At 36.3% G+C, this 24,627-nt stretch overlaps 1 protein-coding gene across 5 annotated transcripts in view; it reads right to left on the bottom strand.

Annotated features, from left to right (window-relative positions):
* Positions 1-24,627, bottom strand: part of TCF12 (transcription factor 12) — a 410,397-nt gene that overhangs the window by 125,496 nt on the left and 260,274 nt on the right. For all 5 annotated transcript variants that reach the window (XM_053593152.1, XM_053593153.1, XM_053593155.1 and 2 more), the window contains one exon: positions 2,930-2,994. In XM_053593152.1, coding sequence (XP_053449127.1) covers positions 2,930-2,994 — 65 coding nt within the window. The remainder of the gene's footprint in view (positions 1-2,929; positions 2,995-24,627) is intronic.

Below are 24,627 nucleotides of genomic sequence, written 5' to 3'. Positions count from 1 at the left end.
CCTTTAAATCTTATATATTGCAATATTGTTATTTTGCATCATACATTCCAGTAACCTTGTCCTTCTGTTCGATATGCCTGCTTGATCGCTCCAAAATGTTTATAAATAGCTATCAGTGATCTTATAGTGCCTTTTTAAATGCTCCTTCATATGCTTAGATTTGGCATATATGTAAGAGCTGGCTCTCTTAAAGCATGGCCACCAGCACCACATGAAAATGGGTAACGAGTAAACGTAATCATATTAGTTCAATGATTGGCTTTGTTTGGGCTCAGCAAATGGTAGCAATCGTTATTAGAGGGATAAATAGCTAGAATTAAATTTTTTTGATATGAAAATTAAATCTAATACGAATGCATATTAACCTGTGGCAAAAATTGTTAAGATTCACCTTTCCAAAATTAAACAGTTATATACATAGAACTTGCCACTGATTCTAAGTAGCAATACTTTTGCCAAGAGGGTGTAAAAAATGTAAGTGAAAACGTGAACATAATGAAAACATTAATGTAAGCATTAGCTATGATATATTAGATGTAGCTATAGTTTAAAAAAGCTTCCAATAGTTTTTTTCCCCCCTCAAGTTTAGCACTAATGTTAACATTAGACCAGTGGCTCTTATTAAATGTTAAGTTTTTAAAAAAATAGTATCAAGGACCCAAAGACCTTTTGTTATGTGGGTTACATGAATCAAGAAATTTTAAATATATTTGTCTTTCACAGTGTTTTCACAAGCTCAAGAGTTAACCTTCATATGCAGAGCAGGGGGAATCAAAAGTTGCCAATCCTATTTTTCAAATGAGAAAATCAATGCAAAGATGAGACTTGAACCTAGGTATTCTGACTTTGACTCTCAACTGACATTTATACAGTAGAAGGTCACTTCTACTATATTATCAGGAAATGACAATAGCACTTTCACGTACCTAATCGAGTAATCGAATTGGTTATGGTATACTCAGGGAGGCTTATATTATAAGAATATAGCACGAGATTTGTATTGCTTGACTAAGCTGATGCCTCAGATTTAAGATCAAGGTGAAAAGAATTTTAAGGCCTTGAAGCAGATTGGCAGTTAAGTCTACTCAATATGTCACACTGGCAGTTTACTGAAGACCTTAAACATAATGGGCCTTTTGTAGTTTTTTTTTTTTTTCCCTAACTCTTCATTGTCAAAATGATACAAATTAGTTTTTAAGATTTTGTTTTGTTCTGAACAAATTCACAAGAGTGATGGTAAGAGGACTGCAAAACTCTGACAGGAGAGAGTGACACAGCTGAGGTTGGAAATTAGATCCAAAGCTCATAGCCCAAGTCATTAAATAATTCAAATTTAGATTAAGAAATTCAAATAGTAACTTTTACAAAAAAAGAAGTAATTCTCCTATCAACTACAAATTGTAGAAATACTACAGTTACCAATCCACAATTGATATGGCCCTTAGAGAGGATATTGTGATTCTTATTAATGGACATTACTAAAACTAAAGAAGAAATGTTATATCTAAGTTGCCATCAAAGCACTGTTATCCTTCAATAAAGGTCAGAAAAGTACCTAAATGGAGGCCAGAAGTTCAAATGCTGCTTTTCTGCTGATCTTTTGTGATCTGAATAAGTACTTTAATTTTTTTGTTCTCTATAATTTTTAACTGGGCATGAGCAGTATGCTAGTAAATATTTAACAACTGGTTAAAAGAAAAGCCTTATTTGTAATATTTTTGGATCTCTGCAGTATAAATGTTTCCATGATGGCCACTTTTAAGATATCAACATGTTGCCAGATACCTTACAAAATTCCTAAAAATTTAACCAATTTGGCTCTTGTGAACTGGAAAGACTTAACAACTGGCTATGAAATAACTCCAATCTATATACAGCATTTTAAAATTCCTATAATGAAATAAAGCTAACCATAAACATGGGAAATAATCATTATTAGCACCATTAAATTTTTTTTAAATTGTTTGCATGAGAGTAGAGTATGCTTGGTTGGTCAGAAGACAAGAAATCTAAGTGTTGGCCCAGCTACTATGTCTGAGTCTATTATATTTGACAAATTGCTTATTCAGAATATGCCTATTTGCTGGGTTTACCAGTAAGAGGATGTATAGTTTTTACAATACATATATTGTAATGGGGAAGGATATCATAAAATATGTAAAACTATTAAATGGAGCAATATTATGACAGTTAAAAGTGGTTCAGGTGCCCATATGTCTGAAATTAGGTGGGCCACATGAAAAGCATGTAGATGGCAAAAACAAATTTAATGTATTCCGTTTTTCCTTTCTATTATTTTGGCTTGATTCTGATGGAAATTTGCAGATAAACTGAGTGTTCATGTTTCTCAGTATAAAAATATAGGGGAAAAACCAGACAAGATAGCCATTAGCAGAAATACAACATGCCAGAGAACATGTCAGAGTTGAAAAGCAAGTTTCCCAGTCAGACACTATTAGTATAAAGCCTAAAAACCAGTTAGACTGAAATGAAAATACTTTCAATAATGTTAGTTAAGTTTAACATTACACGATGTTCAAGCTATGCAGATCAATCATATGCTTTTCATGTTATATATCAACAACTGTGTTTTTTCTGTGAGGAAATATGCAAAACCATCTTCAGAAATGACAGGCATTTTGGAAAGGGGTAAAAAGATCATTGCTACTTTGTTTCCAGTTAAAATGGAGATAGATTATGAAAATCTTGATGATACAGACAGTTTGGTAAACTAGGAAAGGGAATCCATTTTAAAGAGAGGGAACAAAAGAAAAGAAAGTATGTTTAACTGCTAAAAAACCACCACATTTAAAAAATTGAAGGAACAAATAATGGTCAAATAAACTGGATATATTTCTACCTTCTCTACACATAAAGCCTTTGTGTGTTCAAAAATCATCACATTGCTTTTTCTATTCATTAAACTTACCTGACAGCCTGGTAGTCCAGTATCTCTGCTGTATAGGGAAAATGAGCCTCTCTCTGATGTTTTTCCTATAAAACAAAAAAATTAACTTTATATGAAACCCCTCATTTATAGACAGTCAATTCAACTTGTAGACTATTCACTGTAATGATATTGGGGTTTGGAAGTACAAAGAACAAATTAGAAACAACACAATAAAATCCAGTAAATAAATGTTAAAAAGCTTGCTATCATTCCAGTAAGTTTGAGTCAAACTGTGACTTTGAAGCATGCAAATGCTTTATTTTCGATGTATAATATTCAAAATATATTTAAAAAACAAGATTCTATATAGCCGACACTATGTTCATGTACCCACTAGTGAGAATATTTGCTTCAAACTGAACCTTCCTCCTTTGCTTCTTTCTCTCAAAAATTAAGGTAATATAAATACGGCTCTACCCAGACCCCCAGATAATTGTCCTCATAAAGTTGCTATACTCATCACGTACATTTTGGACTTTTTCATATGTATTCACTCACGTTCTCAAACAATATACATTACTGTTAACATTTAATACATTTAAATAGATGGGATCACATGTTATACATCATTTTGAAATTTGCATTTTCACACATTAAATATTTTTGAGCTATGTGTTAACAACAGACATTATCAGTGTTCATTTTTGCTGCTGTAAAATGTTTCATTATACAACTACAACCAGTTTATTTCTTTACTAAAAGATAGTTTTGACTTTTTTCTTTGTTCTGAACAGTGTTGAAACAAATATCCTTGCACTTATCTTATATACATATACAACAGTCTCTCCATAGGAACTGAAAAAAATGCACACTTTAACTTTTACAGGTATTGCTTTGCTATTCTCTGAAGTCACTGTACTGATTTACACTCTTCCCAGCAATGTATAAATTCCTATTGGGACTATATCTGCAGTTCAAAAGCCTCATGGCCAAATGGCAGGAATGGTCCAAGCTAGTTCCTGAGGGAAGGCAAATTCTCACATTGCTGACAACTGACAGCAGTGTGCTCATTTCTTTTCAACACACTAGAGTTTAGGTATGGTCAGTAAAGTGAATTTGGAAATACGGTATTACTGAGGCTCAGAAACTAATACCCCAAAACATGTCACATGTCACTTTGACATAACAGACTGTAGAAGCAGCCTCAAGGTCTTTGTCCCCCAAAGGAGAAGATAAAGTTTTCCCCTGAAGTTCCTTTATCTGCTTAGAAACTGGACCTACCAGAGAACACTATTATCTTCCCTGAGTTTTTATTACATTATTAACTCATATCCAGAAAGAGAGACTGAAGTCTGTCAACACACACCTGGACAGAGACTTTTGTCACAAATCACTGTCTGCTCTGCATGCCCTAGGACAATGTCCCAGGCCACTATATGTTCTAAGTCCACTGACTCCCCCTAAGAATCATTTAGTATCACAGGTCATGATGGCTCATGTCTGTAATCCTAGAAATCTGGGAGGCTGAGGTGGGTGGATCACCTGAGCTCATGGGTTTGAGAGTTGTCTGAGCATGAGCAATACTCTATCTCTAAAAAATAGCTGAGTGTTGTGGCGGGTGCCTGTAGTCCCAGCTACTTGGGAGGCTGAGGCAAGAGACTTGCTTGAGCCCAAGAATTTAAGGTTGCTGTGAGCTATGATACCATGGTACTCTACCGAGGGCAACAAAAGTGAGACTCTGTCTCAAAATAAATGAATGAATAAACACATAAATGAATAAATAAATAAGAAAAAATCATTTATTATCCTTCAAATTACAATGTTTCTCCCATCTTTCCTTCCCCTACAAAGAAAAATATATAAATATCTGTACTTCAATGAGATATACTGAGTAGCCATTCTCCTTGAATTCCTGTTATGCATGTAAAAATAACAAATTTTGTATGCCTGTTCTCCTTTTATTCTGCCTTTTGTCAGCTGATTTTCCCAAACCTTCAGAGAGTGGAGGGGAAGTTTTCCCTTGGCCCCTACAATAGTTTTAACTAAACAGTCCCTCACAAATACACATGTTGCATAAAAAGATTTCTGGAAAGAGATCACAATTTGATGATAATACCAAAGTTGGAGGCACAGTAAAGGATGACAGGCTGAGGCTGGTGGCAGTGGCTCATGCCTGTGATCCTAGCACTCTGGGAGGCCAATGTGGAAAGACTGCTTAGGCTTAGGAGGTTGACTCAGCTCTAGCAAGAGTGAGACCCAGACCCTGTCTCTACCAAAAATAGAAAAATTAGTTGGGCATTGTGGCTGTAGTCCCAGCAACTCAGGGGGAGGAGAGGCTTGAGGCAGGAGAACAGTTTGAGCCCAGGAGTTTGAGGTTGCAATTAGCAGTGATGATGCCACTGTCATTATGCCTATGCAATGCAAGACTCTGCCTTAAAAACAAACAAACAAACAAACAAACAAAAAGACAAGCTAATTCTTTCCCTATTCTAAGGTAAAAATAACTATATAATTAAATCTCATAAGTTAGCTGACATTTAAAATTATTCAAGATATATAAACTTTACCATAATTGTACACTATACACTGAGTTATTTGCTTGTGATTATATAAAAATATAGATTATGGATAAAAAAAACCTACACATAAAAAGGATGCTCAAAATTGTCCATGCATTGATATGACCTTGGAAACACAGGGACTAATGTTAGTATGATATCCTTTTCCTGCCACACTGGCTAACTGAAATCTCACAGCTCTAAGTCTGGCATCTATTAACCCCTTAGATACGCAAACTAATCCTTGCAATAAAGCTAGTTATTAAAAAATGCTTTGACAATTAGGAATATAATGAGTCCATTAAAGATATAGCATATGTTTCAAGAAAGACCTCTTGGCTATTACTGATTAAGTACATGGTTCAGGCAAAGTAATACTTATAAAAACAACCAATGCAGATTTATAAGGAAAGGTTAATTAATGTCTATTTACTTCACACATTCCCACTGGAAAGTGGGGATTTACAAAACATACATTCAAAGGAAAAAATGTAACTCTTTAAGGATATACTTTTTACAAACAAGAATGCTTGTAAGAGTCGAGGCTATGCCTCAAGGTTTTGTACCCTTCTAGTCTTCAGTAACATATCTCCCCAAATCATTAAACTGCAGGCGTCCTCAAACGTTTTAAACAGGGAGCAGATTCACTATCCCTCAGACCACTGGAGGGCCGGACTATAGTTAAAAAAAAAACAAACAATGAACAAATTCCTATGCACACTGCACATATCTTATTTTGAAGTAAAAAAACAAAATGAGAACAAATACAATCACACTGCCTCATGTGGCCTGTGGGCCGCAATTTGAGGACCCCTGCATTAAAGGATTGTATACCTGCAAATTCTGATACATACGAGGTCTGACAATTAAGTTCACAAACTCATCTTAGAAAAAAAATGCTACATTCATTGCTGAGTACCACTACGGGCACCTTTGAACTACTCCCTTTAGCCATCTGGTGACCACAGTGATATTCAGCAATGGGACATGTAGCACTTTTTCCAGGAAGAGTTTGTGAACTTAATTGTTAGACCTTAATATGACAGCTCTGACTGGGATTCCAGAAAAAAGTTCCAAAATTGCTTTGAAGGATGGACTAGGTGCTGGCATCAGTGCACAGCTTCCCAAGGGGAGTACCTTGAAGGAGACGGTAGTTATATTTAGCAATGAAATATGCAGCACTTTTCCCAGGATGAGTTTGTGAACTTAACTTTCCCACCTTGTACTCCTCTCAATGCCTCATCAAAATGGCCGTGAACCCTCCTGAACCAAGACAATGGCAAGAGACTGAAGGAAATACCAACTAAGAATGACTGGCATAGAACAGATTGCTGGGGAAAAAACAAAGGACAGCCCACAGACACAGATATTGGAGGTATTGCTATTTTAATCAAATAAATGTTTATGAGATGTTAAACATCATTCTCAGTACATGCCTTTAATTTTAAGAAACTACTGCTTTTAAAAACAAACCCTGTCTCTTATATTTACTATGCAGGACATAATTGAGAGACTACACTAATAGTATTTAAAGAAATGCCATAAAGTTACAAAAAAAAAAAAAAAGAAAGATTACACCAGTTGCTTTAATCATTTCTCACAATATATTATCAACTTACCAGGGGCTGAAACACTCATTAGGCTCTTTGCAAATTCCTCTTCCTGAAAACGTTGTTTTAATAACCAATAAAGAGTAAAGCTATGATACAACCTTTCTACAATGTATACCTACACCAAAACATCACATTGTACTCTGTAAATACACACATTATTTGTCAATTAAAAATACAAATAAAAAAAAGAAAAACTTAAAAGCTAAGCAATAACCTGAGGTCTGTTACATTTTACTGTTCTAGTAAGAACATTTAAACAAGAAGGTTTCAGTGGAAAGGGAACTACGTAAGAGATAACATTACTCCTTTAATGAAGTACAGTCTTTAAATAAATCTTAACATCTCTGTAGAAAATGTTCATTTGATAGCTCGTTTACCAAAATATAAAGTTTTAAACTTACTTTCTTATGCCTATTAAAATTCCTAAATTTCTTTTCCCTTTCACAAAGGATATTCAACTCAGAGAAGGAAAACTAATTTAACATAAGCTGAAAACATTAAAAAGTAAAAGTTTCTTCTGAAGCAGAAAGTTGATAGCTTGTTTTCAAACTGACACTTAATCAATTCAAATGAGATTTTGAAATGTAAATACCTTTTTATTTCACCTTTCATTTATTAGAAACTAGTTATTTTCTTAGGGACTTAAACGTTTGGGTACCCTTGAAATATAATAATGTATACACAGTCTGAGCTAAGAAGGCATTCATCTTTAATTCTTTCAAAATTACTTTTCACAAGAACTATTTTCATGAATTAAAATTAATCATATAATTTTCCTTATTTTATACTCAGGCATTTGGCAAACAAAAATCTCTGGCTACTATATCATTGGTTTCTGCTAACTTTTACATAAATACCGTAAATGGCAGTATGTGGACAATTTTAGTTGGTAAACTTCAGCTGAACACATTTAAGAACTATTATTAGTAACTTAACAGATACCTAATTTTCCCTGAAATACCTATGAAAAAAATTATTACGAAGAATTCACTGGTATATGCTGGTATAGGAGTTTCATTTGTGTTGGGGGTAGGTAGGTATGAGTGTAGGTTTACACACGTGGCATGGATAGGCCTCTTGAACAGGCTTCTCAGAATGTTTTTAAATGCACAAGACAAAATACAAGATTAAATTGTAAAGTAAATTGATACATGATCATCAAAACGTTAAAAAAACCCCACATTTGCTGCATGGTAATTTATCAACACAATAAATGATAATATCTAGCAGTAGGCCTATTAAGGATAACCTAAAGCATAAATTATAGTTTAAGGTATCTACAACTATATTTTGATACGAAAATATCTGTTCTACTGGTGACAAAAATCACAAGTACTATTAGGACTGTTTTGCTATCCTTCAAAATGAAAGGACATGTGGCTGGGCATGGCGGTGCACACCTATAGTTCCAGCTACTTGGTAGAATAAGGCAGAAGGATTGCTTTGAGCCCAGGAGCCCAAGACCACCCTGGGTAACATGGTGAGATCTCATAAAAAAAAAAAAAAATTAAAGAACATTGCTAAATTTCACTTAGAAATTGGTTTAAAAAAAAAAAATAACTCAAAACTGACCAAAAAGCACTTTTTCTAAGAGTTTACAAACTTAATTGTTAGGCCTTATATGATAATGATGACAGCTCTCATGGCCATTCCTGAAAAAGAGTTACAAAATTGCTTGGAAGGGTGGACTAAGTGCTGGTATCAGGGCACACCTCCCCAAGGTGAGCACTTCGAAGTTGATCGTAAGTGATACTCAGCAATGAGGTATGTAGCATTTTTTTCTAGGATGAGTTCGTGAACTTAATTGTCCAACCTCATATTACTAGAAGATATACATGTACATACATATATGTATATTAAGCCATCAGAGACATGTAGATATACATGCATATTATCTTCTATGCTAAGTTTTTTAAAGTAGTTAGATCTATGTACTTTTGAATTAACCAGCTCCAGTGTTTTCTGATCTAAACTAAGAATTGCTCAAGAAATCATAGATAATTTTGACTAATTTATATAGTACTTAAAACTATTATTCAAGAAACAGGGCCTCTGGGTGTCGTGGCTCACACTTGTAATCCTAGCACTCAAGGAGGTTTGAGGTTCAAGGATTGCTTGAAGTCAGAAGTTCAAGACTAGCCTGAGAAAGAGAAAGACCCTGTCTCTACTAAAAATAGAAAAATTAGCAGGGTATGGTGTTAGGTGCCTACAGCTACTCAGGAGGCTGAGGCAGGAAGCTGGCTTGAGCTCAGCAGTTGGAGGTTGCTATGAGCTATAATGATGCCACTTTACTCTAATTGGGGTGACAGAGGGATATTCTGCCTCAAAAAAACAAAACAAAACAAAAAAAACAGAAAAGTACTGAAATTCTAGAAATTATTTTCCCTAGTTGTGTAACACACACGAATTCGTTGAGGCCTTAATTACCTGAATATTCTTAGAATTAAAAAAAGAAATTCTAAGTCATCTTATTCTCTACCACTAGCGTACCTTCAGTTACAACTCTCCACTCTTAACAATATATAGTACAAACTAATGTTAACAGCCAATAAGGAACTCTTTAGAAGATAACTTGCTTACTTTCTTTTGACAAAAGGATACCAACAGCAATCAAACTTGAAGCTGGGAATAGACAAGCTCATTCCTATTCTTTCCCAACACAATCACACATACCCAAGAATTGACTAGACAGAAGGATCTAAGTTCTATACATTACGTATGGCTAGTCACTCTGACAGACAATGGGGAGTAAGATACAAGCCTTTGCCCTCAGTATGTGCCAACTAGTAAGAAAAGCTTATGCTTACTGGGTGAAGACCAAATGTTACAAGTACGGCTACATTTGTTAGATGTTTACTTTTTTTTAGTGAGATAAATTTTTAAGAAAATTAAGAAATACTTTTAAGAAAATATATACACAAAAGTTAGATGATGGCACAATTTATACTCTGAGAATGGTGTTCAGTTTCACTCTTCTTTCAGTGAGCAGGTTTGGACCCACGTAGCAAAGTCCAGGTGTCTCAAGGTCCACATCCAAACTGCATTACAGGTGGTGTTAGAAAAGTGGACAGACAATATCTAGAACTGCAACAATTCCCTAAGGGTTACTGAACCAGGAAGTGGACTCTTACCTTCACTAGAATGGAGAATTATGTACCTTCTGGTCATACTAAGATAGAAATGAAACTGCCCATAATTTCACAGAAGGATCTCTGGAGGCTTAAGTGCACACAAGTAAGCCTTTCAGGCAAGTGATTGTTTCCAACAAAGGCGGTCTGGGAGATAAGCTATACTCTGCCTTACACAGTTTTAAGAGCCTCAACTTAGTTTTAATGTAGATCCAGATCATGTTGTTTCATGGTTATAAGAATAATTAGTCTTGAGGATAAAAGGAAAAAGCACTGACTGGAACCAGTTGATCAAACATGTGAGTAAACTATAAGGCCAGAGCTAGATATGCTTCCTTTGCCTGACTGCTAGAGAAGGAGAATCCAGCAAGTCTTCAAAGTTTCTAATGCAGAGGGAAGAAAACTATTCAGGGGTTCTTCTCTATTAACTTGTAGAAAGAGGGCCAATTTTTTCAAAAAGCAACTAAATGGCTTAATCAGGATAAGAAAAAGAAGGGGGTAGAAAGAGAGTAACACAAAACAGAGAAATGGCAAAGAAGAAACTATAAAACCTTCCCTCCAACCCTGTGCGGATTTCATTACTCCGTAAGTGCAGTTCAGAACACACTGGCTTTCAAAATAGTCACACTGTCTTGTGGGCACAAATCAGACCTTTTAAAAGCTTGCAGTGCTGTTAAACCACATCGCCCTGTCCTGTATTTATGCAAGTGATTTTTTCTAAACATTTAAATGTAGGACTTCATTTCTTAAAAAAATTATTTTAAATTTCATCTTTGATCCATCACATCCTAACCTACGTGGGTTTATGGCGAATACTTGGTAAGTGCAGAAAAGTGGGATAAGAAGAAAACTGGGGGTGGGGGTGGGGCACGCCTGTGGCTCAAAGGAGTAGGGCGCCAACCCCATATGCTGTGGTGGGTTCAAACCCAGCCCTGGCCAAAAACAAAACAAAACAAAACTAGGAATTGCTAACACATATTTCTCCTTAAGAATCAAGGGCATGTCCACTCCCAGGGGAATGTAAGAAAATCAGAGTTCAAATGCCCTCAGAAATCCTATTGGCAAGTCATATAAGTGGAGGAATATGCCATACACAATTTCAGGAACTCTGGATTGTCAGGGTTCAGATTATTAGCAGGGTAAAAACTAAGGTTCAATTTTGGCAACTCCTTGAAAGGCAGGTGAATTATAGGATCTTCCCATCATTTCTGAGGTAATAAGAATTACCAAATTAGACGAAATGACCTTCCCAAGATCACAGATTCCCTTCCCAAGAGCCCCTAATGGGGCTCCAGTGGCTACCTAGTTAATCTCCCATCCAAAGCAGTCTACTTTGAAAATGAATAGTCTCACTAAAAGAGGTCTACTAATGATGCTTTCCATTTTCTATCTCCCACATCTAAAGAATAATGCTGAAAAGCCAAAAGGCAGGCATGGGGAAGAATCTAAAAACCATACCAGCTAAAAGAACAGGATGTTTGCTGAGAAAAGACAAGGATCTGGGGGAAGTGCGATCACTGTACTTTTTAAGACTTGTGGAACTATCATGCCAATGAAGAGTAAGACACTACATCGTCTGGTCCCACTGATGGAACCTAGGAACGAGGATAAAAGTAAAGAGATGTGTTCTTAGGTGGCGCCTGTAGCTCAAGCAGCTAAGGTGCCAGCCATATACACCAGGGCTGGCAGGTTCGAAACCAGCCCAGGCATGCCAAACAATGACAAGTACAACCAATGGGCATTGTGGCGGGTGCCTGTAGTCCCAGCTACTTGGGAGGCTGAGTCAAGAGAATCGCATAAGCCCAGGAGTTTGAGGTTGCTGTGAGCTAAGATGCCACAGCGCTCTACCCAGGGCGATAGCTTGAGGCTGTCTCAAAACAAAAAACAACAACAACAACAAAGACATGTGTTCAACAATAAAGAGATGATGAAGAACTCACAGTAAACAGAATTTCCAAAAAGAAAATAAATTATGTATCATTCCAACTCTTGTGAATATCATTAAAGAAGATGGGGGTTCAGATTATTAGCAGGGTAAAAACTAGCAGCCAAGTTCCTACCACTGAGACAGTCCTGGTGGGTTCATGTTCATTGGACTTTTGGATATTTTATAGTGAAATGGCCAGTTAAGCCTTTTGCCCATTGTTTTCCTACTGGATTGCCTGTTACGTATTGATTTGTGAGTTTATTATATAACTTCGGATATAGGACCTCTTACTGGATCTATATGATTATCTTTTGTAGGTTGCCTTTTTACTCTGTAGGGTTTCTTTATCAACAGAAATTCTTCACTTTAATGTAGGCCAATTAAACCATTGTCCCCTTTGGTTAGCCTTTGTTGTTGTTTGCTGTGTTTACTGCAAGATATCTCTGCCTACTCCAAGGTTATAAATCTGTTTTTCTACATATTCTTCCAGAAGCTATACTCTTTAAATCTGAATCTAGTTTTTGTGTATATTGGTAAGGGGTCGAGGGTTTTTTTTATTATTTGTTTTTCCTGTAGGGATATGCAACTGACTTTGGCAGTGTTTACTGAAACAGCAATCTACATTTTAAAAGAATCACCATGGCTGCTGTATGGAGAATGAACTCTAGGGGAAAAGTGTGGGAGCAGGTGGACCAACTAGAAGACTACTAATGAATAGAGATAATTTACCCAAGCTCACAGAGTGAGTAGGCAGAACTAGATTACGGAGCTATCTGACACCAAATTCTTAACCACGTACTATACTACGCTGTTTTCCAAGGGAGGTTTAGGGCACAATTCCTATATTCCAATCACATCAGTAGATATTTGGTAGAATCCAGGTATAGCATATGAATTCTTTTCTATGTAGACCTCTTAGCAGCCTCTAGCAATCAGCTAATTTGATATTGAACACAAAACTTAGTTCTGCTAAAAAGAGGGATCGATGACAAATCACCCTCCCCACCAAAACTGGCAGTAAAACCCAAATACACCAAAAGTCTGTTCTGGATGTTACTAGAACATAGTCAGTTATGCTAGTTCCATTTACGAGTAACTGTTATTCTTCATTTTTCACAAAGAGCACAAGATGATGTTAGTCTTGCTTCAACAGCCTGTTAGAGAAGTATTTATTCTGAGTTCATTTTTCTGGGCCTTGGTTTCCTAATCTATAAAAATGGGTAATTTATACAACATAAGAGATTATGCAATGGCATGTAGAGAGGTTGTTTTATGTGGCCAATGTATATAAATGTTGTGGCAGCCATGATAAAGTTCCTTGTAAAACTCGTATATCAGGGAGGGTAATTCGAAACCCACGACTGTGTTTGCGCTGAGGCCCACTTTGTGGGGAAACTAAACTAGACCCCTGTGCAGGAGACATGGCATTCTCACTGTGAAAGGCACTGTGCTTATACTGAAAGTACCACTGCTAGTCTATTTGTATTTTTCTTCCTCTTAGAAACCCTATTAATACCAAGGAGTATAATATTCCATGGTATACATGTACCACAGTTTGCTAGTCCATTTGTGGGTCGATGGGAACTTGAGCTTCTTCCATGACTTAGCAATTATGAATTAGGCTGCAATAAACATTCTGGTACAGATGTCTTTGTTATATTGTGATTTTTGGTCTTCTGGGTATATATCTAGTAAAGGAATTATAGGATTGAATGGCAGGTCTATTTTTAGATCTCTAAGTATTCTCCAAACACCCTTCCAAAAGGAACGTATCAGTGTGCATTCCCACCAGCAGTGTAGAAATGTGCCCTTTTCTCCACATCCATGCCAACATCTCTGGTTTTGGGATTTTGTTATGTGGGCTACTCTTACTGGGGTTAGGTGATATCTCAAAGTAGTTTTGATTGGCATTTCTCTGATGATCTTTCATGTTTACATGGATGAAGCTGGAACATATTCTCCTTAGCAAAGTATCTCAAGAATGGAAGAAAAAGTATCCAATGTACTTAGCCCTACTATGAAGCTAATTTATAGCTTTCATATGAAAGCTATAACCCAACTATAGCTCAAGAATATGGGGAAAGGGCCAAGGGAGGGGAAGGGAGGGGGGATTTTAGGGAGGGAGGGTAATGGATGGGGCCACACCTACGGTGCATCTTACGGTACAGGCGAAACCTATTAAATGCAGAATACAAATGTCTACATACAATAACTAAGAAAATGCCATGAAGGCTATGTTGAACAGTTTGATGAGAATATTTCAGATTGTATATGAAACCAGTACATTGTACCCCCTGATTGCACAAATGAACACAGCTATGATTTAACAATTAAAAAACAAATACCAAGGAGTAAGTGAAGAAAACTGATTAAGAGTTATGAGATAAGACAGTGAATTTCAAGATCCCCTGTAGATCTTAATTTACTGGTTGGAGAGACCTGCTTTATTACACCCTCAGGGTGTGTGTTCTTTTCTTACCAATTGAAAATAATGTATTGATGAGGAAATAGTAAGAGATAAAGATAAAGAAGATAAAGCTGGCTCAGCATTTATTTCTACAATAATCCCATAAATAACTGAAAATTTCTAGCAAACTAAAGTTTACTATTTGCAACAAATAGGTACTACTAGAATAATTGTTGACTTAATGAGTAACAACACAAATTAGAATGAATAGTTTCCCTATTGTATGAAAGCCAGTATTATTTCTCTTGTTCATTTTTGTAAGGCATACCAATTTGCAGTCATAAATTCAAATTTACCATCCAGTACATAAAAAATTTCATGTGCTGTAATTTAAGTGATTAATATTAGACTGGTTTTTCTTAAAAGACAAATGCTTAATCTCAAAAAAAAAAAAAAAAAGAATTCCTGGAATTTCAAAAACATTACCTAGATGAACATTACTATATTCCAAATGAGCTTTTCCATATTTATTTTTCAGAGAAATAATATGAAATCTGTATATAAGCAAATCTAAATATTTGGGCACAAATCTAAATTTGATGACCATTTTATGAGCAGACTACTCCTTTCCTCTTGGGTATCTCTGAAAATTCATTACTTACCTAACCTTTTTGCTCACAGAGGAGCTGATCCTCTCCTTTTTTGAGTGAACCATATCAAAAATTTCATACAATCTGAATCACACTAACCATATGGAAAACCACAAAATGCTATCTTACATAACAGGCAAATCTGTAGCACTACTGGGTATATTAGAGCAGAGACCGGGGAATTTTGATTATTAGAATCATCTCTTGGCTCCTGTTTCTCTCTCACTGAGTGAACTGGGCAAGTTACAAGTCACTTAACATCAATGGTCGCACTTGCTCTTTTAGGAAAATCAACTCAGTAACATGTTCCTCACACAGACTTCTACCGTTTAATTAATGCTTATGAAGTACTTGGAAATTTTTTTCTGGAAGATCCTAGGCCAATGTTAGCTACTATTAGAATTATAAACCTCGTTTTTGTTGCAATCTGTCAAATTTACAAAAAAAAAAATCTAAAAGAGATCTCAATCAACTAGTTTTTTTTTTTTTTTTTTTAAGGAAAGAAAAAAGAGAGGGTTTTAAAATAAATGTCTGCCTATTTTCTTCGCAACAATTTGTTTAAGCATTTTTGGCTAACACGTGTGCCAAGTATGCTGCCAGCTACACCGAAGATATTTAAATATCCAGTGCCAACAAGCACAGCTGCTGGGCTCTCTGTGCCCTCCTCTTGTTCGCTCCATGCCAAATTACTCACACAGCTATGAATGATGAGGCAGCAGCATAGGAGAATGCCAAGTGTGAGCGAGATTAGTGATAAACCAGAGGATCCCCATAGAGGTCAGTGATTAGCAAGTTCCCAATTGCCATCACTTTTCCAACCCAGCCTTTATCTCATCATGCATGCCATCTTAACTCTATACCAACTTCATGCGACAGGCATCAGAACTGTAAGCAGCTTCCGATCAGTAATTTCTACAGAATTGCCACAGCACCAATAAAATATCTTACTAACCTGTTAAGAGCACAGTCAGAACTGGGCACTTTGAAGAGGTCTAAGAAATGACTTCTTGTGATTTAAAAACCTGAGATGAAGTATCCAGGATGCAAACGTTCACCAACCCAGCTACTGATACTCATGCTTCCCATCCTTCCACTTAAAATCAGATTTACAAATTAAACATACACAGACAGATGAAGATAAGGAGGTTTATATGGAACAGTTTGCCTTTCAATCATTAAAATGCAGGATTCAATATGAGAGGGTGGCGGGGGTGGGGTGGATAGTTAAAAATTAGGAATAAATTAATAGGGCAGAGTGAGATAAGTAAATTTGGGTCCTTATCATTTACCAAAACTTTCTGGGCCATTTTATTGCCCAATTATGCCATATGTAGAATATATAAAAACGTAATGCATCATAGGTGGGCTCAAAACCTAAATTCCACTCTCTGAGGCATTTTACTTAATAATTATTGCATTGTGTTCCCCTAAATTCAGAAATTAGGATTTTTCTCATTAAATGTCTCTACACTTCCCCAACCACCTGTAGACCTTAGAAAAAAGTTGGGTGCAGTGGTTCTTGCCTGTAATCTTACCAATCTAGGAGGCCCAAGGCAGGAGGATCACTTGAGGTCCAGAGTTCGAGACTAGCCTGAGCAAGAGTGAGCCCTGCCCCCCAATATGTCTACCAAAAACAGAAAAATAAGTGAAGCACCATGGTGCACACCAATAGCCCCAGCTACTCTGAAGGCTGAGGCAAGAGAATTACTTGAACCTAAGGGTTTGAGATTGCAGTGAGTTATGATGACACTATACCACTCTAGCTTAGGGGACAGAGTGAGACTCTGCCTCAAAAAACAAACAAAAACAAACCAAAACACCCCAAAAGAACTTAGAAAAGAACACATTTTCATTTTCATTTTTAGAGCAATCCAGCAGATTATAGAACTAGGAATTATCTTTTGGCTGCAATTCAAGAGGAAACAACATGAACGTGTACTTTTAAAAAATAATCAGGAGTATTTACATACCTTTTGAGCGCAGGATATAACTGCAAGGGGGTCTCTACCTAACAAATTCAAATATTTTGATCTGATTGTACCCTGACATTAACCTGGGGGGGGGGAAAATAAAAGTATACCTTAACTTAAAAAAAAATCATGTAGGGCAGTGCCTGTAGAATATTCAAAGGAGTAGGGCGCCAGCCCCATATGCCAGAGGTGGTGGGTTCAAACCTAGCCCCGGCCAAAAACTGCAATAAATAAATAAATAAATAAATAAATAACAATCATGTAATTTTTGTGTCTTACTGTCTACCCCATTCTTTTTTTATTTTTATTTTTTAAAGACAGAGTCTCACTTTGTCACCCTCGATAGAGTGCCATAGCATCACAGCTCACTGCAACCTCAAACTCTTGGGCTCAAGAGATCCTCCTGCCTCAGCCTCCTGAGTAGTTGGAACTACAGGTGCCCACCACAATGCCTGGCTATTATTTTAGAGACAGGGTATGGCTCTGGCTCAGGCTGGTCTCAAACTTGTGAGCTCAGGCAATCCACCAGCCTTGTGTGCTAGGATTACAGGTGTCAGCCACCATACCCAGCCCCATTCTTAAATAAAAAACTGAGCTGGTCCTTCAACATGCCCTAATTCTACTCCCAACTACTCCAACATAAAGAAAAAGAATGTCAAATAACAGTCACATCACCAAATAATTTGGTCGGGGGAAGAGAAAAGAAGAAATTATCCAATACATTTACTTTTGACATCTCTTTTACTTCCTCACATCAATGCAGTTGGTAATTGGACACTTAAATAACCTACTCTATCTGACCCACTGCTTCTACCAAATCCTTTTATCAATGCTTTGCTCAGAAATTTCTTGCCACATACAGTGATAAGCAGAACATTAAGCTCATTGTTGCTAATTACCATGATTTTCTCATATCCTTCTGTATTTTGACTATTTAATTTAGATCACGACCTTACCAGGCAAGGTCAGTGTCTAAGTCTGTTTTTTATGGTACCCAAGGACCAAAAGGCAGACGCCACTTGTTCAGAGAACATTGGTCTGGAATTCTGGACTTGTTTTGTTTGTGTGCCAAGGACAGATTCTACTCCAAGGCTTGCTCTATGGCACACAGCCGCGTGAAGGCAGAGAGACAGGTCAAGAGAACTGTGCTCTAAAATAGTGGATAATAAATGATTGTTAATTAGCTAGTTCCCTTGACAGCAAGGAATTGGAATAAAAGGCAAGAAACTAGTCAATGGAACTGCTACCATTGATCAACTATCTGGTCATAAACAGGTTAGTGAAATGAAACAAGTATGGAAATCAGAGTCAACCAGGTCTATTTCTGTCTTTGCTGTGAACTAGCTGTGAGACATGGTTAAATCGCTAAACTTTTGCAGGCCTCAGTTTCTATACCTGGAAAATAAGGTGCAGTGAGTGAAGCAAGTTTGGACTGATTTCTTTCCATTTTAATATCCCATGAGGACAACATTCTCATCAACAACTCTGCTATAAATCAGATACCCATTTCTGACAGAATGTAAATTTGGGGACTATAGGTAGTAAAAAGGACAAGCTGCTAAAAAACATGGGACTTATGGAATAATTATGATGTGCAGCTACTATGTACAAAAAGAAGCATATAAGGAAATCATTATATATTTGTTTAATACATTTTGAGATATTTTACTGTGAATATGGTATATTGAATGTAAAAAACTGAAATCATATACTCAAAATCACCAAGTCTTCATTCTACTCAGATTAAGAAAAACTCTAAATGTTAATAAACTTTCTTACTGGTGGAGAGCCTTTAACACACTCCATCTGTATAATGTCAAGATATAGCACACTTTGTACACCATAGAAAATATATAGGCATTAAGCCATCAAAAGGAGACTATTCCATTTTGGTGAACTAGATGGAAAAGCCCAGAAGAGAGCCTTAGATCCCCTTATGTTCTGCCAAGATTTAAATAAGGCTCGTGCTGTATGATAGGTACTCTGAATTTACAGTATGAGATATTCAGTTTTCACTGAGTGAATTCCAATATTGTAATTTACTACCATCCTATGATTGAGTTTTGAAAATAGATAAAGGTCAGTCTCAATTTCTTAATGGGTCATAATCCAAAGTTTATTTGTAAGTAAGGCATACTTACAACTCAAAATAAATTTTTTATGAACCAACTTATTAGAAATGAGCACACAAATCAATGTAGGTCACATGCATCTGAGTAGAGTATATGATGAAGAGAGAAAGGAAAGCTAGAAGGAAAGGATGAAGAAGTTAGGAAAAGGAAAATAAAATCTCAAATATTGTAATAATAAGAGAGGTGGCATGGAGTAGTGATTATCCACAAAGACATTGGATGTGGGCTAGCCATTTTTTAATTCCCACTCAGTTCTACATAACCTCTTTGTCCCTTAGTTACCAAAACTGAAATAAGAATAAAAATAGTTCCACTTCACTGGGTTTTTGTGAGGATAAAATGTCTTTACATAAAAAGCACTCAGAACAACAACAAACAAGATAAGCAACTAATTAAATTTTAGTTTTTATATTTAAAATGTATTGACTAGAAAGCCGATATATATGTCTTGAATATTAATGCTTAAGGAAAAAGTCTTATTTAGATGATGGAAAAAAAGCAAATTCTGGACGAATTTGAAGAGAACTTTCGGATATTTTCAGAAGTTTGAAGATTCTTTATGCTTTTGATTTCATTAAAACTTAATGACTTCATTCTTCCCTGTGTGTTTATGAATGGGTATATGTCTAGCACTATTTGCATACATAGTCACAAACAATTAAGTTTCTGCCTGCAACTGTGATAGAAAGATTTGCCAAAGAAAGCGTACAAAATCTGGAAAAGGTAGTAGAGAGATCTGAAGAGAAGTGAAGGCATAAAAAGACAGTAAAAAGTGAATTTAAGTGGAGTTATAGATTTGTAGTATACAGGGAACAAGGTAGACATGGATATGGATTTTTCCCCAAGGTTTGGGCAAAGTGGTTGTAGAAGAACAACTTGGGGTGGCGCCTGTTGCTCAAGGAGTAGGGCACTGGCCTCACATACAGGGGGTGGCGGGTTCAAGCCCGGCCCTGGCCAAAATTGCAAAATAAATAAATAAAATAAAAAAGAACACCTTGGGTCTGATGGTTCTAGTCACTTGTTCGAGATAGCTTGGTTGTTGTCTGAGGTTCTTAGGGGAAGGAAGGTCATCCTTATTAGGTGAAAAGAAGGACCAGTTTTACCAATGTGTAAACAAATTATTCAGTTCACTACTTAAATGTTTTAATCTAGGGAAGAACCTCTTAAAAATATGTGCATAAACCACCAGAAAACAGAGGATGCAAAAGACAAACATAGTCTCTTGGTTTCTGCGTTTCATTTTGATCATTTGCATTCAATGTGTTATTACTGATACGGGGAGATTTAAAGCTGTTATTTTATTAGATGTTTTGTTTGTAGCATTTGTTCTTGATTCTTTTTTCTCTCTTTCTCAGATTTCTTTTGTATTAACTACTTCATTTAATATACATAACTAGCAAATACACTGCATTTCTTTTTAATATTTTAGTGGTTGCCCTCAATTTACAATCTACATCTTTCATGTAGCAGAGCACACCTTCTAAAATCTCCCCTCCCATCTTTTAGGTTACTACTAAATCCTATGTTTTATTTTGACATATTTTATAAATCTCACAATACAGTGATACTATTCTTGCTTTAGACATTTTGTTATTTTATAACATGATTGGATCAGGGGTTGGCACATTGTGACTCATGGACCAAAACTAACCTGCTTTCTGTTTTTGTAAATAAAGTTTTACTGGAGTATAGCCATGCTCATTTGTTTATGTATTGTTTATGATTGCTTTTATTCTACAATGGCAGAGTTGAGTAGTTGTGACAGAAACTGTCTGACCCACAAAGCCTGAAATATGTACTATCTGGCTCTCTACAGAAAGAGTTTGCTGAGTCCTGGTGTAAATCCAAGTTTCTGTCTGGAGTCACAGTCCCTCTGCCTGAAGAACTTCCTTTAACAGTTATTGTAGCACAAAATCTGCCGAGAATGGATTTTCTCAGCTTTTCATGTATCTGAAAGTCTTTCCTCTATTTTTTTTTTTTTTTTTTCAGAGACAGAGTCTCACTTTGTTGCCCTGGGTAGAGTGCTGTAGCATCACAACTCACAGCAACCTCCAGCTCTTGTGCTTAGGCGATTCTCTTGCCTCAGCCTCCTGAGTAGCTGGGACTACAGGTGCTTACCACAATGCCCGGCTATTTTTTTGTTGTTGCAATTTGGCCAGGGCCGGGTTCAAACTCACCACCCTTGGTATATGGGGCCGCTGCCCTACCTACTGAGCCACAGGCACTGCCCTTTCCTTTAATTTTAACAACTATTGTCAATAGATATATAATTCTGAGTTGACAGTTCTTTTTTCATTGTAATACATTAGAGACTGTCATTCCACCATCTTCTTGCTTTTATGTTTTCTAATGAGAAATCTGCTATAGTTTATTCTTTGTTGCTTTATACATGATGTGTTTTTTTTTGCTTCTGGCTGCGTTCAAAATTTTGTTTTAGGTTTTCAGCACTTTGAATATATGTGGGAGGGATGTATGTGTGTTATTGCTGTTTTTGTATCTGAAATCTTGCATCTATGGTTAGATGTCTTTCATTGTTTTTGGAAAATTATTAGCCATTTATCTTTCCAAATATTTCTTTTGTATTGTTCTCTGTCCCTCTCCTGAAACTGCAAACATACGTATAGTAGATAATATTGACCCATAAGTCTGTTCTTTTTTCACCTTTTTCCTCTGTGTTGTAATTTGGATAATTTCTATTGGCCTATCTTAAAGTTTACTGTTTTCTTCAGCAACTATGTTATCTATTGATGGCCACAAAAGAATTACTCACCCCTGATATCATGTGTCTACCAATCCAATGTGAGTCTTTATTATTTCCATCTATCTGCTAAAAATGCCCCTTCTACTTATGCATGTTGTTCACTTTTTCCACTAGTCCTTTAAATAAATATGTTAACCAGTTATTTAAAAACCCATGTCTGATAGTTCCAACATTTGGGCCATCTTTGAGTCTTGTTACATTAATTATTTTGTCTCTTGAAAATGTTGGTTTTTTTTTTTCTTGCTTGTGTGCTTGCCTTATAATTTTGAATTTTATATAATTTAATTTTGAATTATATAATTCAATTATATAATTTTGAATATAATATCCTGAATTATCTATATATAATATATATAGAACAGTAGGCCCAGAAATAGGAAATTAGGCTAGGGTATGCCTCTTTCTGTGTAAGGTCTTTAGTGTGGGAAACTGAGTCCATTTAATCAGGATATTAGCCTGGAGTGATTACTGTTGTCATTACCTTCTACACCAGAGGCTTCAACTCTCTGTAGCAATCAGCTACTTCTGCCTAGTGCTTAGCATGTGGCTAGGTGCTGCAATAGTCTTCTCAGTGTTAATAATTCATCTTCAGCTTTCAAGAGACCCTGTAGATCCATGTCCCCAAGTAGATTATCTCTCCATGCTTTCACCCATCCCCCAGTCACAGTATTCCTTGTAAGGTTTGTGAAGGACGTAGTTCTCAGCCTTGGTACTTGGCAGATCTGGTGTGCTTGGTCCTCTCTGATCAAAAAAGTAGGAATTTTGTAGTTTGTCAAGCTTTTTTTTCCATATCATAGGAATGAAAGTGACATTCTTTATAGTTCTCTATACTAAAAGCTCAAAGTCATCTGATCTTGATTTTGCATAGTTTCTGTTTCCATGTTTTCATATTTATTGATCTTTTCTTCTGTAGTGAATAAGCAGTAGTTAATTTCCCTCAGTAGATTTATCACTTCAACTATTACATTTTCATCTCTGGAAGTTCCACTTAGGTTTTCTTTCTTATAGCTATCATTTCTATTTCTTTCTTATAGCTATTGTTTTCCATTTTAAGCACATGTATAACAGTCATTTTAGCATCCTTATTTGCTGATTTCACCATCTCTGTACATTCTCAGGACTGTTTTTCTACTGATTAGTTTTTCTCCTGGTTAGAGTATATTTTCCTGCTTCTTTTCATGCCTAGAAATTTGTAAGTCAATGTTAGACCTTAAAAAGTTTACATTTTCAGGTGCTGAATTTTATTGTATTCCTTAAAGAATGTCAGACTTCGTTCCAGCAATGAATGTTACTTGCAGTTTTATCCTTTTCCAGGTTTGCCTTTAACCTTTGACACAGCAAGAATAGAACACCTATTTAGCCTCAGCACACAAAACTTTTCTGTCTACTGTACATATTCCTGGTTTATTATGGGATCTTTCTATTATACTTTGGTTGACTAGAGGAAGAACTATGCCCAGCATTGTGTGAGTTTTAGGAATTGTTTAGCCAAATCCTTTCAGAGGATTCTTTCAGCAGTCTTAAGTTTCTTCTCATACATGTGCAGATAAGTAGTTGGCCAAAGACTCAAGAGAATCAGGCCCTCCATGGATTTTGAGCACCCTCTGCTCCCTTCTTTTTGCCCTATAAATCCTAGCCACCTTGGCTGCTCGGAATTCTAATCTTTGTCTCTTCAACACAGTAAGATTGCCTGGCTCTGTTTAATTATATCCTCCTTTCTATGCTGTGGCCCGGAAGATTCCTCCAGGCAGTGAGTTGGAGCAACTGTAGAACTCACCGTGTTTGTTCTCCTCCTTTCAGACTTCCTATTCTCAAATATTTAAAAACTAATGATTTAATTAGGACTACTATGAAATTTCCTGTGCTTCTTAGACCTCTTGGAAATCCTTCCATACACATCCCCCAAAGAGAAAAAAGTTTTTAAAATTTTCTTTTTATTGTTAAATCATAGCTGTGTACATTAGTGCAATCGCCTATACCCATTCTACGATGCACCATAGATGTGGCCCCACCCATTACCCTCCCTCCACCCAAACCTCCCCCCTCCCTTGGCCCTTTCCCCATAGTCTTGTGCTATAGTTGGGTTATAGCCTTCATGTGAAAGCTATAATTCAGCTTCATAGTAGGGATGAGTACATTGGATACTTTTTCTTCCATTCCTGAGATACTTTGCTAAGAAGAATATGTTCCAGCTCCATCCATGTAAACATGAAAGAGGTAAACTCTCCATCTTTCTTTAAGGCTGCATAGTATTCCATGGTATACATGTACCACAATTTGCTAGTCCATTCGTGGGTCAATGGGCACTTGGGCTTCTTCCATGACTTAGCAATTATGAATTGGGCTGCAATAAACATTCTGGTACAGATGTTTTTGTTATATTGTGACTTTTGGTCTTCTGGGTATAAACCTATAAAGGAATTATAGGATTGAATGGCAGGTCTATTTTTAGGTCTCTAAGTATTCTCCAAACATCCTTCCAGAAGGAACGTATTAGTGGGCATTCCCACCAGCAGTGTAGAAGTGTGCCCTTTCCTCCACATCCACGCCAACATTTCTGGTTTGGGGATTTTGTTATGTGGGCTACTCTT

This window comes from Nycticebus coucang, chromosome 6 (assembly GCF_027406575.1).
Source record: "Nycticebus coucang isolate mNycCou1 chromosome 6, mNycCou1.pri, whole genome shotgun sequence".
In the NCBI taxonomy this organism is placed as follows: Eukaryota; Metazoa; Chordata; class Mammalia; order Primates; family Lorisidae; genus Nycticebus; species Nycticebus coucang.
This window is presented reverse-complemented; position numbering and strand designations above follow the sequence as displayed.